This window comes from Anomaloglossus baeobatrachus, chromosome 9 (genome assembly GCF_048569485.1).
Source record: "Anomaloglossus baeobatrachus isolate aAnoBae1 chromosome 9, aAnoBae1.hap1, whole genome shotgun sequence".
Taxonomy (NCBI): Eukaryota; Metazoa; Chordata; class Amphibia; order Anura; family Aromobatidae; genus Anomaloglossus; species Anomaloglossus baeobatrachus.
In genome coordinates this window covers 117,167,105-117,185,666 of record NC_134361.1, presented here as the reverse complement: position 1 = coordinate 117,185,666, position 18,562 = coordinate 117,167,105, and the positions used below count along the sequence as shown (strand labels likewise).

General features: G+C 52.4%; 1 protein-coding gene across 5 annotated transcripts in view; it reads left to right on the top strand.

Moving 5' to 3' along the window:
- Positions 1-18,562, top strand: part of OGT (O-linked N-acetylglucosamine (GlcNAc) transferase) — a 124,710-nt gene that overhangs the window by 42,287 nt on the left and 63,861 nt on the right. For all 5 annotated transcript variants that reach the window (XM_075323951.1, XM_075323950.1, XM_075323949.1 and 2 more), the window contains 2 exons: positions 9,733-9,812; positions 11,156-11,351. In XM_075323951.1, the coding sequence (XP_075180066.1) occupies positions 9,733-9,812; positions 11,156-11,351 (276 nt within the window). The remainder of the gene's footprint in view (positions 1-9,732; positions 9,813-11,155; positions 11,352-18,562) is intronic.

Below are 18,562 nucleotides of genomic sequence, written 5' to 3'. Positions count from 1 at the left end.
AGCTCTGCCATTTGGTCTGGCGACAGCCCCTCGGGTGTTCACCAAGATCATGGCGGCAGTGGTAGCAGTCTTGCACTCTCACGGACACTCTGTGATCCCTTACTTGGACGATCTACTGGTCAAGGCACCCTCTCAAGAGGCATGCCAACTCAGCCTGAATGTTGCACTGGAGACTCTCCAGGCGTTCGGGTGGATCATCAACTTCCCAAAGTCAAATCTGTCACCGACCCAATCACTAACGTATCTTGGCATGGAGTTTCATACTCTCTCAGCGATAGTGAAGCTTCCGCTGGACAAGCAGCGGTCTCTACAGACTGGGGTGCAGGCTCTCCTTCAAAGTCAGTCGCACTCCTTAAGACGCCTCATGCACTTCCTCGGGAAGATGGTGGCGGCAATAGAGGCGGTTCCGTTTGCGCAGTTTCATCTGCGTCCACTTCAATGGGACATTCTCCGCCAATGGGACGGGAAGTCAACATCCCTGGACAGGAAAGTCTCCCTTTCCCAGACGGCCAAGGACTCTCTGCAGTGGTGGCTCCTTTCCACCTCATTATCACAGGGAAGATCCTTCCTACCACCGTCCTGGGCGGTGGTCACGACAGACGCGAGTCTGTCAGGGTGGGGAGCAGTGTTTCTCCACCACAGGGCTCAGGGTACGTGGACTCAGCAGGAGTCCACCCTTCAGATCAATGTTCTGGAAATCAGAGCAGTGTATCTTGCCCTACTAGCCTTCCAACAGTGGCTGGAAGGGAAGCACATCCGAATTCAATCGGACAACTCCACAGCGGTGGCATACATCAATCACCAAGGGGGGACACGCAGTCGGCAAGCCTTCCAGGAAGTCCGGCGGATTCTGATGTGGGTGGAAGCCACGGCCTCCACCATATCCGCGGTTCACATCCCCGGCGTAGAAAACTGGGAAGCAGACTTCCTCAGTCGCCAGGGCATGGACGCAGGGGAATGGTCCCTTCACCCGGACGTGTTTCAGGAAATCTGTCGCCGATGGGGAAGGCCGGACGTCGACCTAATGGCGTCCCGGCACAACAACAAGGTCCCAACCTTCATGGCACGGTCTCGCGATCAAAGAGCTCTAGCAGCAGACGCCCTAGTGCAAGATTGGTCGCAGTTCCGGCTCCCTTATGTGTTTCCACCTCTGGCACTCTTGCCCAGAGTGCTACGCAAGATCAGATCCGACTGCAGCCGCGTCATACTCGTCGCTCCAGACTGGCCGAGGAGGGCGTGGTATCCGGATCTGTGGCACTCACGGTCGGCCAACCGTGGGCACTGCCAGACCGACCAGACTTACTGTCCCAAGGGCCGCTTTTCCATCGGAATTCTGCGGCCCTGAACCTGACTGTGTGGCCATTGAGTCCTGGATCCTAGCGTCTTCAGGCTTACCCTAAGGGGTCGTTGCCACCATGAGACAGGCTAGGAAACCCACGTCTGCTAAGATCTACCACAGAACGTGGAGGATATTCTTATCCTGGTGCTCTGCTCAGGGAGTGTCTCCCTGGCCATTTGCATTGCCTACCTTTCTTTCTTTCCTGCAATCTGGGTTAGAAAAAGGTTTGTCGCTCGGCTCCCTTAAAGGACAAGTCTCGGCGCTATCCGTCTTTTTTCAGAAGCGTCTAGCACGACTTTCTAAGGTGCGCACGTTCCTACAGGGGGTTTGCCATATCGTTCCCCCGTACAAGCGGCCGTTAGATCCATGGGATCTGAACAGGGTACTAGTTGCCCTCCAGAAGCCGCCCTTCGAGCCTCTGAGGGAGGTTTCACTTTCTAGACTATCACAGAAAGTGGCTTTTCTGGTAGCGATCACATCTCTTCGGAGAGTGTCTGAGCTAGCAGCGCTGTCTTCCAAGGCTCCCTTCCTGGTCTTCCACCAGGACAAGGTAGTGCTGCGCCCCATTCAGGAGTTTCTCCCGAAGGTGGTATCCTCTTTTCATCTTAATCAGGATATCTCTTTGCCTTCGTTTTGTCCTCATGCAGTTCATCGGTATGAGAAGGATTTACATTTGTTAGATCTGGTGAGAGCACTCAGAATCTACATTTCCCGCACGGCGCCCCTGCGCCGTTCGGATGCACTCTTTGTCCTTGTCGCTGGTAAGCGCAAAGGGTCGCAGGCTTCTAAGGCCACCCTGGCTCGATGGATCAAAGAACCAATTCTTGAAGCCTACCGTTCTGCTGGGCTTCCGGTTCCATCAGGGCTGAAGGCCCATTCTACCAGAGCCGTGGGTGCGTCCTGGGCATTGCGACACCAGGCTACGGCTCAACAGGTGTGCCAGGCAGCTACCTGGTCGAGTCTGCACACTTTCACCAAACATTATCAGGTGCATACCTATGCTTCGGCGGACGCCAGCCTAGGTAGAAGAGTCCTGCAGGCGGCAGTTGCCTCCCCGTAGGGGAGGGCTGTCTTGCAGCTCTAACATGAGGTATTTCTTTACCCACCCAGGGACAGCTTTTGGACGTCCCAATCGTCTGGGTCTCCCAATAGAGCGCCGAAGAAGAAGGGAATTTTGTTACTTACCGTAAATTCCTTTTCTTCAGCGCTCTATTGGGAGACCCAGACGATTGGGGTATAGCTACTGCCCTCTGGAGGCCACACAAAGCACTACATTAAAAGTGCAAGGCCCCTCCCCCTCTGGCTATACCCCCCCCGTGGTATCACGGGTTCTCCAGTTTTAGCTTTGTGTGCGAGGGAGGTCAGACATTCCATGCATAGCTCCACAGATTTTAGTCAGCAGTAGCTGCTGACTATTTCGGATGGAAGAAAAGAGGACACATATAGTGTCCCCAGCATGCTCCCTTCTCACCCCTGGATGGTGTTGTAAGGTTGAGGTACCTATTGCTGGTACAGGGCTGGAGCCTGACATGCTGTTTTCCTTCCACATCCCCTGGTAGGGCTCTGTGGAAGTGGGATCCTGCCGGCCTCTCAGCTCTGACGCCGGGCTCCATCCACAGACCCATTAGAACCTGATGGAGACGGAGCAGGAGTACGATCAGGGACAGGCCCTGCATCATACAGGTACTCTGTGTCCCCGGCTGGCACAGACACACTCCGGGCTGGCTGGGTGTTGTAGTGCGCCGGGGACCGCAACGTTGGAGCTAGTGTCCCTACAGATTACTGGGGGATTGTTTGTGTATGGGAACGCAGCGCCGACCCCCTCTGGACCGGGCGGCGCTGCTGTGACTTGTGGTGCGCCGGGGATCCGCCGTCCGCGCTTTTACGGCGGCGGCGGTTGTAAATTGAGTCCCCGGCTTTTTGGGCCTAGGACGCCGGCAGCTCCGATTCGTTCCCGCCCCCACCCTGTCATTCAGGGTAGGGGAGAGACGCTGTTCGCTAGCAGCGACGAGGGCTGGAGCCTGATTTACATGCTCCAGCCCTCACACTAGGCACAGAGGGAAGCAGGCTTCCCGCTCTTAGCCAGGAACGCCCAGGGCCCGCCCCCCTTCTCTCTCAGGACGCCGGCAGCCATTACATGCAGTCTGGCTGGAGGAAGGACGCAAGGCTCTGGGAGACCTGGACTAGGGGCTATCTGGCGACCACACACCCGCTTTTTAAGCGGGCGGTAAGCGATTTTTCTGTGCTGGTCCCTCTAGTGCCTCACAGTGTATTGGTGTACTGTGTAGGATATAGAGATATTGTATTTCTTGCACTGTAAGGTCGCTTCTGGCTGCATCTCCCAGATCACTCTGTGGAAGCAACAACATGCCATCCTCAAAACGCAAGCCTGCCAAGGCTAGGGCTGTGTATACTGCGTGTGCTGCATGTCGGGCTAATCTACCAGCAGGCTCCGATGACCCCCATTGTGTGCAATGCTCCGACCCGGTGCTGCTTCGCCAGCCGGAGTCAGGAAGGAGAGTGACCCAGGCTGAGACGCCTGTAAGTCCTGCCCCGGTGACAGGGACAGACTTTGCAGTTTTTGCTGATAATATGTCTGTCTCTATGGCAAAAATCCTTGAAACCTTGCAATCTATGCATGGGGCTCAGTCTTTGGGCACGGCGAGGCCTCTGTCCTCAGGTCCCCCTCACTTGGAATTAATCCAGCCCACAGGGGAGTCCCCGGCTTCACAGGCCGAGGATTATGACTCAGATGATAGCCCCAGCCACCCTAAGCGAGCTCGCTGGGAAAGACCCTCGACGTCATCACACTGCTCAGGGTCTCAGCGCAATCAGTCTCCCTGTGATGTGTCTGATGAGAGTGATCAGGAATCCATTCCTGGAACCCCTCTCAACCTGGATACCCCTGATGGGGATGCCATGGTAAACGACCTTATCTCAGCCATCAATAGGCTGTTGGATATTTCTCCCCCAGCCCCTTCAGCAGAAGAGGCGGCTGCGGAGCAGGAGAAGTTTCGTTTCCTTTATCCCAAGCGTAAATTGAGTGCTTTGTTGGATCACGCTGACTTCAGAGAATCAATCCAGAAGCACGACGCTCACCCAGAAAGGCGTTTCTCTAAACGATCTAAAGATACGCGTTTCCCTTTCCCCCCTGAGGTGGTCAAGCGCTGGACACAGTGTCCAAAGGTAGACCCCCCGATTTCCAAACTCGCAGCTAGGTCCATAGTTGCAGTGGAGGATGGCGCTTCACTTAAAGATGCCAATGACAGACAGATGGACCTTTGGTTAAAATCTGTCTAGGAAGCTATCGGCGCGTCGTTTGCTCCGGCATTCGCAGCCGTATGGGCACTCCAGGCTATTTCAGCTGGCTTAGCAAAAGTGGATGCTATCATACATCCAACAGTGCCGCAAGTGGCGCACCTTACCACGCAGATGTCGGCGTTTGCGTCTTACGCTATCAATGCGGTCCTAGAATCTACCAGTCGCACCTCAATGGCGTCCGCCAATTCGGTAGTTTTGCGCAGAGCCTTGTGGTTAAAGGACTGGAAAGCAGATGCTGGTTCCAAAAAATGTTTAACCAGTTTGCCTTTATCTAGAGATAGACTGTTTGGCGAGCCATTGGCTGATATCATTAAGCAGTCTAAGGGTAAAGACTCCTCTTTACCACAACCCAGAACAACCAAACCTCAGCAGAAAAAGTGGCAGCAGAGGTTTCAGTCCTTTCGAGGTTCGGGCAAGACACCATTTACCTCGTCCAAAGGGACTCAGAGGACGCAAAGAAACTCAGATTCGTGGCGGGCTCACACTCGCCCCAAGAAAGCAAATGGAGGTACCGCTTCCAAAGCGGCTACCTCATGACTTCCAGCCCCCTCCCTCCGCATCGCCGGTCGGGGGCAGGCTCTCCCGCTTTTCCGGCATTTGGATGTCACAGGTCAAAGACCGGTGGGTGACGGACATTTTGTCTCGCGGGTACAGAATCGAGTTCAATTCTCGTCCTCCAGCTCGGTTCTTCAGAACCTCCCCACATCCAGACCGAGCAGATGCTCTGCTGCAGGCGGTGGGCTCCCTAAGAGCGGAAGGAGTGGTGATCCCAGTCCCTCCTCAGGAACAAGGGCAAGGGTTTTACTCCAATCTCTTTGTGGTTCCAAAAAAGGACGGCTCGTTCCGTCCTGTTCTGGACCTAAAACGGCTCAACAAACATGTGCACGCCAGGAAGTTCCGGATGGAAACCCTGCGTTCTGTCATTGCCTCAATGTCCAGAGGAGACTTCCTTGCCTCAATAGACATCAAAGATGCTTATCTCCACGTGCCAATTGCTACAGAACATCAACGTTTTCTACGTTTTGTGATAGGAGACGACCATTTTCAGTTCGTAGCTCTGCCATTTGGTCTGGCAACAGCCCCACGGGTCTTCACCAAGGTCATGGCGGCGGTGGTAGCAGTCTTGCACTCTCAGGGATACTCGGTGATCCCTTACCTAGACGATTTATTGGTCAAAGCTCCCTCTCAAGAGGCATGTCAGCACAGCCTGAATGCTACGCTGGAGACCCTACAGTCTTTCGGATGGATCATCAACTTTCAAAAGTCGATCCTATCACCGACTCAATCACTAACGTATCTTGGCATGGAGTTTCATACTCTAGCAGCGATAGTGAAGCTTCCGCTGAACAAGCAGCGGTCACTACAGACAGGGGTGCAATCTCTTCTGCAGGGCCAGTTGCATCCCTTGCGGCGCCTCATGCATTTCCTAGGGAAGATGGTGGCTGCCATGGAAGCAGTTCCCTTTGCGCAGTTTCATCTGCGCCCACTTCAATGGGACATTCTCCGCCAATGGGACGGGAAGTCAACGTCCCTGGACAGGAAAGTCTCGCTTTCCCAGACGGCCAAGGACTCCCTACAATGGTGGCTCCTTCCCACCTCATTGTCTCAGGGAAGATCCTTCCTGCCCCCATCTTGGGCAGTAGTCACGACAGATGCGAGTCTGTCAGGGTGGGGAGCAGTATTTCTCCACCACAGGGCTCAGGGGACGTGGACTCCGCAGGAGTCCACCCTTCAGATCAATGTTCTGGAGATCAGAGCAGTGTATCTTGCTCTACTGGCCTTCCAACAGTGGCTGGAAGGAAAGCAGATCCGAATCCAATCGGACAACTCCACAGCGGTGGCATACATCAACCACCAAGGAGGGACGCGCAGTCGGCAAGCCTTCCAAGAAGTCCGGCGCATTCTAATGTGGGTGGAGGACAGAGCATCCACCATATCCGCGGTTCACATCCCAGGCGTAGAAAACTGGGAAGCAGACTTCCTCAGTCGCCAGGGCATGGACGCAGGGGAATGGTCCCTTCACCCGGACGTGTTTCAGGAAATCTGTCGCCGCTGGGGAGTGCCGGACGTCGACCTAATGGCATCCCGGCACAACAACAAGGTCCCGGCATTCATGGCGAGGTCGCGCGATCAAAGAGCTCTGGCGGCAGACGCCTTGGTTCAAGATTGGTCGCAGTTTCAGCTCCCATACGTGTTTCCGCCTCTGGCGCTCTTGCCCAGAGTGCTACGCAAGATCAGATCCGAGTGCAGCCGCATCATACTCGTCGCTCCAGACTGGCCGAGGAGGTCGTGGTATCCGGATCTGTGGCATCTCACGATCGGTCGACCGTGGTCACTGCCAGACCGACCAGACTTACTGTCCCAAGGGCCGTTTTTCCATCAGAATTCTGCGGCCCTGAACCTGACTGTGTGGCCATTGAGTCCTGGATCCTAGCATCTGCAGGATTATCTCAAGGAGTCGTTGCCACAATGAGACAAGCTAGAAAGTCGAATTCGGCTAAGATCTACCACAGAACGTGGAAGATTTTCTTATCCTGGTGCTCTGATCAGGGAGTGTCTCCCTGGCCATTTGCATTGCCCAAGTTTCTTTCCTTCCTGCAATCGGGGTTAGAAAAGGGCTTGTCGCTCAGCTCCCTTAAAGGGCAAGTTTCGGCACTATCCGTGTTTTTTCAGAAGCGTCTAGCACGTCTTTCTAAGGTGCGCACGTTCCTGCAGGGGGTCTGTCATATTGTGCCCCCGTACAAGCGGCCGTTAGATCCATGGGATCTGAACAGGGTACTAGTTGCTCTCCAGAAGCCGCCCTTCGAGCCTCTGAAGGAAGTTTCCTTTTCTCGGCTGTCACAGAAAGTGGCGTTTCTTGTTGCGATCACATCGCTTCGGCGAGTGTCTGAGCTGGCAGCTCTGTCATCCAAGGCTCCCTTCCTGGTGTTCCACCAGGACAAGGTAGTGCTGCGCCCTATTCCGGAGTTTCTCCCTAAAGTCGTATCCTCTTTTCATCTTAATCAGGATATATCCTTGCCTTCGTTTTGTCCTCATCCGGTTCACCGGTATGAAAAGGACTTACGTTTGCTAGATCTGGTGAGAGCACTCAGAATCTACATTTCCCGCACGGCGCCCATGCGCCGTGCCGATGCACTTTTTGTCCTTGTCGCTGGTCCGCGCAAGGGGTTGCAGGCTTCTAAAGCCACCCTGGCTCGATGGATCAAAGAACCAATTCTAGAGGCCTACCGTTCTGCGGGGCTTCCGGTTCCTTCAGGGCTAAAAGCCCACTCAACCAGGGCCGTGGGTGCGTCCTGGGCATTACGTCACCAGGCTTCGGCTCAACAGGTGTGCCAGGCAGCTACCTGGTCCAGTCTGCACACTTTCACCAAGCATTATCAGGTGCATACCTATGCTTCGGCGGATGCCAGCTTAGGTAGAAGAGTCCTGCAGGCGGCAGTGACACCCCCGTAGGGGAGGGCTGTTTTGCAGCTCTAACATGAGGTATTTCTTTACCCACCCAGGGACAGCTTTTGGACGTCCCAATCGTCTGGGTCTCCCAATAGAGCGCTGAAGAAGAAGGGAATTTTGTTACTTACCGTAAATTCCTTTTCTTCTAGCTCTTATTGGGAGACCCAGCACCCGCCCTGTTGTCCTTCGGGATGTTTTTTTGTTGTTTGCGGGTACACATGTTGTTCATGTTGAACGGTTTTTCAGTTCTCCGATGTTATTCGGAGTTAATTTGATTAAACCAGTTATTGGCTTCCTCCTTCTTGCTTTGGCACTAAAACTGGAGAACCCGTGATACCACGGGGGGGGTATAGCCAGAGGGGGAGGGGCCTTGCACTTTTAATGTAGTGCTTTGTGTGGCCTCCAGAGGGCAGTAGCTATACCCCAATCGTCTGGGTCTCCCAATAAGAGCTAGAAGAAAAGGAATTTACGGTAAGTAACAAAATTCCCTTCTTCTTCTAGCTCTTATTGGGAGACCCAGCACCCGCCCTGTTGTCCTTCGGGATTTTTGGTTTGTTTGCGGGTACACATGTTGTTCATGTTGAACGGTTTTCAGTTCTCCGATGTTACTCGGAGTGAATTTGTTTAAACCAGTTATTGGCTTTCCTCCTTCTTGCTTTTGCACTAAAACTGGTGAGCCAGTGATCCCACTGGGGGTGTATAGCCAGAAGGGGAGGGGCCTTACACTTTTTAGTGTAATTGCTTTGTGTGGCCTCCGGAGGCAGTGCTATACACCCAATCGTCTGGGTCTCCCAATAAGAGCTAGAAGAAAAGGAATTTACGGTAAGTAACAAAATTCCCTTCTTTGGATTGTGGGAGGAAACCGGAGTACCTGGAGGAAACCCACGCAAAACACAGGGAGAACAACATACAAACTCCTTGCAGATGTTGTCCTTGGTGGGACTAGAACCCAGAACCTCAGCGCTGCAAGACTGCAGTGCTAACCACTGAGCCACCGTGCTGCCCAAATAAACCAACTGCAAGAAGTTCCCATGTTCCTCTCCTGCTTTGCCGAAATCATTTTCCCATGATTCATAGTATCAAAGGAAAAAATGAGTTATTGCTCCAACTTTCATTATTCCTTGTAGAGTCTCCAGGAAATTCCACAGACTTCAAGAGCTCTTGAAAAATAGTCTATGCTGAATACTAAAGGGATTTTCCCGCAAACAGTTAATTTTATCCCCTTCATCACCTTGTAATTTTTCATTTTTTTTCCTCCCATTCTTCCAAGAGCTATAACTTTTTTTTTTTTTTCCCCCCATCACTATAGCCATATAAGGGCTTGTTTTTTTGTGTGGAAGAGTTGTACTCTTCAATGACACCATTCATTTTACCATATACTGTACTGAAAAATGGGAAATTCCAAGGTCAGTAAAACTGCAAAATTCTGGTGAGACACTAGTGCATTATGGTTCCAGCCTCGGATAGCGTGTCCTTAGTGTTATCAATTAGCCTTCAAGAAAGGGGCATTTTCAGACTTTAATACACCTGAAATGTGTTCTTTAAGCTGACCTAGGTAAATCAGATTGGGCTGCTGTAACATTTGTACTCTGTTATGTGATTTCTTTCCCATTATTTTACAGGCAGTAACTCTTGATCCTAATTTTCTGGATGCCTACATTAATTTGGGCAATGTCCTGAAAGAGGCTCGTATATTTGACAGGTAAAAACGCACTAACAGACATTTGTAATTTACATTTTAAAGTTTCTCCTTTACATTTAGGTTAAGATTTGTAGAATTCCATTATTGTTCTTTCCTCCTCATAACTTTTTTTTTTTTTTTGCACTGGAAAATTAATTAGGCTGTATCCGATTTAAAAATGTCCATAGACAAAGGTTAGAAGACGTTTGCTGTAGGTTTTCTGTTCAGTATTTCACACAACAATATGTAGTAAATTCCGGCTTTTCTTCGGCGCTCTATTGGGAGACCCAGACGATTGGGTGTACAGCACTGCCTCCGGAGGCCACACAAAGCAATTACACTAAAAAGTGTAAGGCCCCTCCCCTTCTGGCTATACACCCCCAGTGGGATCACTGGCTCACCAGTTTTCTGCTTTGTGCGAAGGAGGTCAGCTGGCTCGATGGATCAAAGAACCAATTCTTGAAGCCTACCGTTCTGCGGGGCTTCAGGTTCCATCAGGGCTAAAGGCCCATTCTACCAGAGCCGTGGGTGCGTCCTGGGCATTGCGACACCAGGCTACGGCTCAACAGGTGTGCCAGGCAGCTACCTGGTCGAGTCTGCACACTTTCACCAAACATTATCAGGTGCATACCTATGCTTCGGCGGACGCCAGCCTAGGTAGAAGAGTCCTGCAGGCGGCAGTTGCCTCCCCGTAGGGGAAGGGCTGTCTTGCAGCTCTAACATGAGGTATTTCTTTACCCACCCAGGGACAGCTTTTGGACGTCCCAATCGTCTGGGTCTCCCAATAGAGCGCCGAAGAAGAAGGGAATTTTGTTACTTACCGTAAATTCCTTTTCTTCTAGCTCTTATTGGGAGACCCAGCACCCGCCCTGTTGTCCTTCGGGATTTTTGGTTTGTTTGCGGGTACACATGTTGTTCATGTTGAACGGTTTTCAGTTCTCCGATGTTTCTCGGAGTGAATTTGTTTAAACCAGTTATTGGCTTTCCTCCTTCTTGCTTTTGCACTAAAACTGGTGAGCCAGTGATCCCACTGGGGGTGTATAGCCAGAAGGGGAGGGGCCTTACACTTTTTAGTGTAATTGCTTTGTGTGGCCTCCGGAGGCAGTGCTGTACACCCAATCGTCTGGGTCTCCCAATAAGAGCTAGAAGAAAAGGAATTTACGGTAAGTAACAAAATTCCCTTCGTTTATACATCTCACACCTCTGTATAGAGCGAGGGGTACTCTGATTTGACCTCATGGGCAGCACGGGACAATTACTTTTAACAATAAGTTTAACAGGTCAACTTGTGTCTTAATGAGTCTGTGGATAAGAATCAAATTTGCCTTTTGTAAGTGAATATTGGCTTTCTCTTTGTCATTTAGAGCTGTGGCAGCATACTTACGAGCTCTTAGCCTCAGCCCAAATCATGCTGTGGTTCATGGAAATTTGGCTTGTGTTTACTATGAACAAGGGCTCATTGATCTTGCCATTGACACGTACCGAAGGGCTATAGAACTCCAACCCCACTTTCCTGACGCTTACTGTAATCTTGCCAATGCTCTTAAGGAAAAAGGCAGTGTAAGTAGAAACTGAATTGTTACTTGGCCCTTCTCATTCATAAATCCAATATCTGAATGTTTGATGCAGCAGAACTGTGTGTGTGTGTGTGTGTGTGTGTGTGTGTGTATAAAAATTACACCCCTAAGTAAAAATGACCAAATTGTGCTCGATTAGCCATTTATGTTCCCCGGTGTCATGTGACTCATTAGTGTTACAAGGTCTCAGGTGTGAATGGGGAGCAGGAGTGTTACATTTGGTGTTATCACGCACACACTGTCATACTGGTCACTGGAAATTCAACATGGCCCCTCATGATGAAGAAATCTGACCATGTGAAAAATAAGAATTGTTGCTCTACATAAAGATGGCCTGAGCTATAAGAAGATTGCTAAACAAGGAAGCCGCGGAGACACCATCACATGTTTCTCAACGCTGGCAGGTAACTAGCCAGGTCTTTCACCGGGAAGGAACAACCTCGGGAAGGGCAGTCTCCAGTCAAGGAAACCACCTATGCCAAAACATGGTATCCATCCACAAACAGCTGTTTCGTGGTATTTGCCCCTCATCAGTGTGGGGAAGGAAACTGTCTAGTGGGAGCAATGCCTAATAGAAGACTACATAAGGTAAGAATGGTTGACCTTAGGGAGAACAACATCCAGCACTGCGGAGCACCATCACGTGTTTCTCAACGCAGTGATTCTAGAGCAATGCCCCCTGGGAAATATGCAAAACAAAGCCTGCGGAGACACCATCACATGTTTCTCAACGCTGGCAGGAAACTAACCAGGTCTTTCACTGGGAAGGAACAATCACGGGAAGGGCAGTCTGCCCTTCCCGTGGTTGTTCCTTCCCGGTGAAAGACCTGGCTAGTTACCTGCCAGCCTTGAGAAACATGTGATGGTGTCTCCGCGGCTTCCTTGTTTTGCATATTTCCCAGGGGGCATTGCTCTAGAATCACTGCGTTGAGAAACACATGATGGTGCTCCGCGGTGCTGGATGTTGATCTCCCGAAGGTCAACCATACTTACATAAGAAGATTGCTGACAGCCTGAATCTGAGCTGCAGCACGGTGGCCAAGAACATACAGCGGTTTAACAAGATAGTTTCCACTCAGAACAGGCTTCGCCAGGTCCACAAAGTTGAGTGCACGCGCTCAGTGTCATATCCAGAGGTTGCCTTTTCAATATAGACGTATGAGTGGTGAATATACAGCAGGGGCAGAGAAATAATTAAAACTTAACTTTCTTCGGCGCTCCATTGGGAGACCCAGACGATTGGGTGTATAGCACTGCCTCCGGAGGCCACACAAAGCATTACACTAAAAAGTGTAAGGCCCCTCCCCTTCTGGCTATACACCCCCAGTGGGATCACTGGCTCACCAGTTTTCTGCTTTGTGCGAAGGAGGTCAGACATCCACGCATAGCTCCACTGTTTAGTCAGCAGCAGCTGCTGACTATGTCGGATGGAAGAAAAGAGGGCCCATACTAGGGCCCCCAGCATGCTCCCTTCTCACCCCACTTTATGTTGGCGGTGTTTGTTAAGGTTGAGGTACCCATTGCGGGTACGGAGGCTGGAGCCCACATGCTGCTTTCCTTCCCCATCCCCCTGAGGGGCTCTGAGGAAGTGGGATCTTACCGGCCCCCAAGCCCTGAGGCCGGGCTCCATCCACAGACCCATGGAACCTGCTGGATGCGGAGCTGGGTACCGTTCAGGGACAAGGCCCTGCGACATTAAGGTACTCTGTGTCCCCGTATGTACAGGCCACGCACACCCCAGGCTTGCTGGGTGTGCTAGTGCGCCGGGGACAGTAGCGCTGAGCGCTGGGGTTATAGTCACTACAGTTTTCTGAGTGACTTTATGTGTTGGGGGACTGCCGCGCCGGCCGCCCCTAGAGCGGCGGCGCGGCTGCGACTTGTAGTGCGCCGGGGACTTAGCGACGACCGTGCTTTTACGACGGCGTCGCTTATAAATTTAGTCCCCGGCTTCTGCGGCCTTGCTCCGCTTCGTTCCCGCCCCCACCCTGTCAATCAGGGCAAGGGAGAGACTCTGTACGATTCATCAGCGCCGAGGGCTGGAGTCTTATTTACATGCTCCAGCCCTCTCACTGAGCACAGTGGGACGCAGGCTTCCCGCTCTTTGTCTGCACACGCCCAGGGCCCGCCCCTCTCCATAGGACGCCGGCAGCCATTCCTACATGCGGTCTGGCTGGAGAACGGACACAGGCTCTGGGAGACCCAGACAAGGGATTTCTGGCGACCACACACCCGCGTTAAGCGGGCGGTAAGCAGCACTTAAGTGCTGGCCCCACTAGTGCCACAGTGTTATATTTGTGTACTTTTTCTCTGTACCATATATATAGATATATTGCACTGTAAGGTCGCTTCTTGGCTGTATACCCCAATTGCTCTGAGGAGAAGACAACATGTCATCTGCAAAACGCAAGGGTGCCAAGACACAGGCTGTGAGCGCTGCTTGTGCCGCCTGTGGGGCTGATCTACCGACAGGTTACAATGACCCCCATTGTGTGCAATGTTCGGTCCCTGTGCCACTTCGTCAGCCGGAGTCTATGGTGGTAGTGGCCCAGGCAGAGTCGCCGGTGAACCCTGTCCCGGTGATGGGGACAGAGTTTGCAGTTTTTGCTGACAGGATGTCTGTCACTATGACAAAAATCCTAGAGACCTTGCAGGCCAGGCCAGTTACTCAGTCCATGGACACTGCTGCGGCAATGTTCCCCGGTCCCCCTCAGTTGGAGTTAATCCGGGCTTCAAGGGGGTCCCAGGCATCTCAGCCTGACGGCTCTGATTCAGATGACAGTCCCAGGCAGCCTAAGCGTGCTCGCTGGGAGAGACCCTCCACGTCATCACGCGGATCAGGGTCTCAGCGAGAAGAGTCTCTACATGATGAGACAGAGGAGGGGGATCAGGAGTCTAATCCTGAAACCGCTCTCAATCTGGATACTCCTGATGGTGACGCCATGGTAAATGACCTTATAGGGGCCATCAATAGTCTATTGGAAATTTCTCCCGCTGCCCCTTCTGCAGAGGAGGCAGCGGCACAGCAGGAGAAGTTCCATTTCAGGTATCCCAAGCCTAAACTGAGTACTTTTCTGGACCACGCTGACTTCAGAGATTCAGTCCAGAAACACCATGCTTACCCAGATAAGCGTTTCTCCAAACGTCTTAAGGATACACGTTATCCCTTTCCCCCTGACGTGGTCAAACGCTGGACCCAGTGTCCAAAGGTGGACCCCCCAATCTCCAGGCTTGCAGCTAGATCCATAGTTGCAGTGGAAGATGGGGCTTCACTTAAAGATGCCAATGACAGACAGATGGACCTTTGGTTAAAGTCTGTCTATGAAGCTATCGGCGCGTCGTTTGCTCCAGCATTCGCGGCCGTGTGGGCACTCCAAGCTATTTCAGCTGGCCTGGCACAGGTGGACTCTATCATATGTCCAGCAGTGCCGCGAGTAGCGTCCCTAACCTCGCAAATGTCTGCGTTTGCGACTTACGCTATCAACGGTGTCCTAGACTCTACAAGCCGTACCTCAATTGCGTCTGCCAACTCTGTTGTCTTGCGCAGAGCCTTGTGGTTAAAGGAATGGAAAGCGGATTCTGCTTCCAAAAAATGTTTAACCAGCTTGCCACTATCTGTAGATAGACTGTTTGGTGAACAATTGGCTGAAATCATTAAGCAATCCAAGGGTATGGACTCCTCCTTACCCCAGCCCAGATCAAGCAAACCTCAACAGAGGAAGTGGCAGTCGAGGTTTCGGTCCTTTCGAGGCTCCAGCAAGACACAATTCTCCTCGTCCAAAGGGACTCAGAAGGAGCAAAGGAGCTCAGATTCCTGGCGGGCTCATTCACGCCCCAAGAAAGCAACCGGAGGAACCGCTTCCAAGGCGGCTGCCTCATGACTTTCGGCCTCATCCCTCCGCATCCTCGGTCGGTGGCAGGCTCTCCCGCTTTTGCGACATTTGGCTGCCACAGGTCAAAGACCGGTGGGTAACAGACATTTTGTCTCACGGGTACAGGATAGAATTCAGCTCTCGTCCTCCGCCTCGGTTCTTCAGAACCTCCCCACATCCCGACCGAGCAGATGCCCTTCTGCAAGCGGTGTGCTCACTAAAAGCAGAAGGAGTGGTGATCCCTGTTCCTCTGCAGGAACAAGGGCAAGGTTTTTACTCCAATCTCTTCGTGGTTCCAAAAAAGGACGGCTCGTTTCGTCCTGTTCTGGACCTAAAGCTCCTCAACAAGCATGTGAACGCCAGGCGGTTCCGGATGGAATCCCTCCGCTCCGTCATTGCCTCAATGTCTCAAGGAGATTTTCTTGCATCAATAGACATCAAGGATGCTTATCTCCACGTGCCGATTGCTACAGAGCACCGACGTTTTCTGCGTTTCGTGATAGGAGACGACCATCTCCAGTTCGTAGCTCTGCCATTCGGTCTGGCGACAGCCCCACGGGTTTTCACCAAGGTCATGGCGGCAGTGGTAGCAGTCTTGCATTCTCAGGGACATTCGGTGATCCCTTACTTAGACGATCTACTTGTCAAAGCACCCTCTCAAGAGGCATGCCAACACAGCCTGAATGTTGCGCTGGAGACTCTCCAGACTTTCGGGTGGATCATCAACTTTTCAAAGTCCAACCTGGCACCGACTCAATCACTAACGTATCTTGGCATGGAGTTTCATACTCTCTCAGCGATAGTGAAGCTTCCGCTGGACAAGCAGCGGTCACTACAGACAGGGGTGCAGTCTCTCCTGCAGGGTCAGTCGTACCCCTTAAGGCGCCTCATGCACTTCCTTGGGAAGATGGTGGCAGCAATGGAGGCAGTCCCGTTCGCGCAGTTTCATCTGCGCCCACTTCAATGGGACATTCTCCGCCAATGGGACGGGAAGACAACTTCCCTGGACAGGAAAGTCTCCCTTTCTCAGACGGCCAAGGACTCTCTGCAATGGTGGCTTCTTCCCACCTCATTATCACAGGGAAGATCATTCCTGCCCCCATCCTGGGCAGTGGTCACGACAGACGCGAGTCTGTCAGGGTGGGGAGCAGTTTTTCTCCACCACAGGGCTCAAGGGACGTGGACTCAGCAGGAGTCCACACTTCAGATCAATGTTCTGGAAATCAGGGCAGTGTATCTTGCCCTATTAGCCTTCCAGCAGTGGCTGGAAGGAAAGCAGATCCGAATTCAGTCGGACAACTCCACAGCGGTGGCATACATCAACCACCAAGGAGGGACACGCAGTCCGCAAGCCTTCCAGGAAGTCAGGCGGATTCTGATGTGGGTGGAGGAAAGAGCATCCACCATATCAGCAGTTCACATCCCGGGCGTAGAAAACTGGGAAGCAGACTTCCTCAGTCGCCAGGGCATGGACGCAGGGGAATGGTCCCTTCACCCGGACGTGTTTCAGGAAATCTGCCGCCGCTGGGGGGTGCCGGACGTCGACCTAATGGCGTCTCGGCACAACAACAAGGTCCCGACCTTCATAGCGCGGTCTCGCGATCAAAAAGCTCTAGCGGCAGACGCCTTAGTGCAAGATTGGTCGCAGTTCCGGCTCCCTTATGTGTTTCCACCTCTGGCACTCCTGCCCAGAGTGTTACGCAAGATCAGATCCGATTGCGGCCGCGTCATACTCGTCGCCCCAGACTGGCCGAGGAGGTCGTGGTACCCGGATCTGTGGCATCTCACGGTCGGCCAACCGTGGGCACTACCAGACCGTCCAGACTTACTGTCCCAAGGGCCGTTTTTCCATCGGAATTCTGCGGCCCTGAACCTGACTGTGTGGCCATTGAGTCCTGGATCCTAGCGTCTTCAGGCTTACCCCAAGGGGTCGTGGCCACCATGAGACAGGCTAGGAAGTCCACTTCTGCTAAGATCTACCACAGGACGTGGAAGATTTTCTTATCCTGGTGCTCTGCACAAGGAGTATCCCCCTGGCCATTCGCGTTACCTGTCTTCCTTTCCTTCCTGCAATCTGGGTTGGAAAAGGGCTTGTCGCTCGGCTCCCTTAAAGGGCAAGTCTCGGCACTATCCGTGTTTTTTCAGAAGCGTCTAGCGCGACTTTCTAAGGTGCGCACGTTCCTGCAGGGGGTGTGTCATATCGTACCTCCGTACAGGCGGCCGTTAGATCCGTGGGATCTAAACAAGGTCCTTGTTGCTCTCCAGAAGCCGCCTTTCGAGCCCCTGAGGGATGTCACTTTCTCGACTCTCACAGAAAGTGGCATTTCTGGTAGCGGTCACGTCTCTTCGGAGAGTGTCTGAACTAGCAGCGCTGTCATGCAAAGCTCCTTTCCTGGTGTTCCACCAGGACAAGGTAGTGCTGCGCCCCATTCAGGAGTTTCTCCCTAAGGTGGTATCCTCTTTTCACCTTAATCAGGATATCTCCTTGCCTTCCTTTTATCCGTATGCAGTTCATCGGTATGAAAAGGATCTACATTTGTTGGATCTGGTGAGAGCACTCAGAATTTACATTTCCCGCACGGCACCCCTGCGCCGTTCGGATGCACTCTTTGTCCTTGTCGCTGGTAAGCGCAAAGGGTCGCAGGCTTCTAAGGCCACCCTGGCTCGATGGATCAAAGAACCAATTCTTGAAGCCTACCGTTCTGCTGGGCTTCCGGTTCCATCAGGGCTGAAGGCCCATTCTACCAGAGCCGTGGGTGCGTCCTGGGCATTACGACACCAGGCTACGGCTCAACAGGTGTGCCAGGCAGCTACCTGGTCGAGTCTGCACACTTTCACCAAACATTATCAGGTGCATACCTATGCTTCGGCGGACGCCAGCCTAGGTAGAAGAGTCCTGCAGGCGGCAGTTGCCTCCCCGTAGGGGAGGGCTGTCTTCGCAGCTCTAACATGAGGTATTTCTTTACCCACCCAGGGACAGCTTTTGGACGTCCCAATCGTCTGGGTCTCCCAATGGAGCGCCGAAGAAGAAGGGAATTTTGTTACTTACCGTAAATTCCTTTTCTTCTAGCTCCTATTGGGAGACCCAGCACCCGCCCTGTTGTCCTTCGGGATTTTTGGTTGTTTTTCGGGTACACATGTTGTTCATGTTGAACGGTTTTCAGTTCTCCGACGTTACTTCGGAGTGAATTTGTTTAAACCAGTTATTGGCTTTCCTCCTTCTTGCTTTTGCACTAAAACTGGTGAGCCAGTGATCCCACTGTAGTACCCAGTGACATACAACACAAAAAGAAAAACCTGTGTTGACATGGTCTCATACTCACTG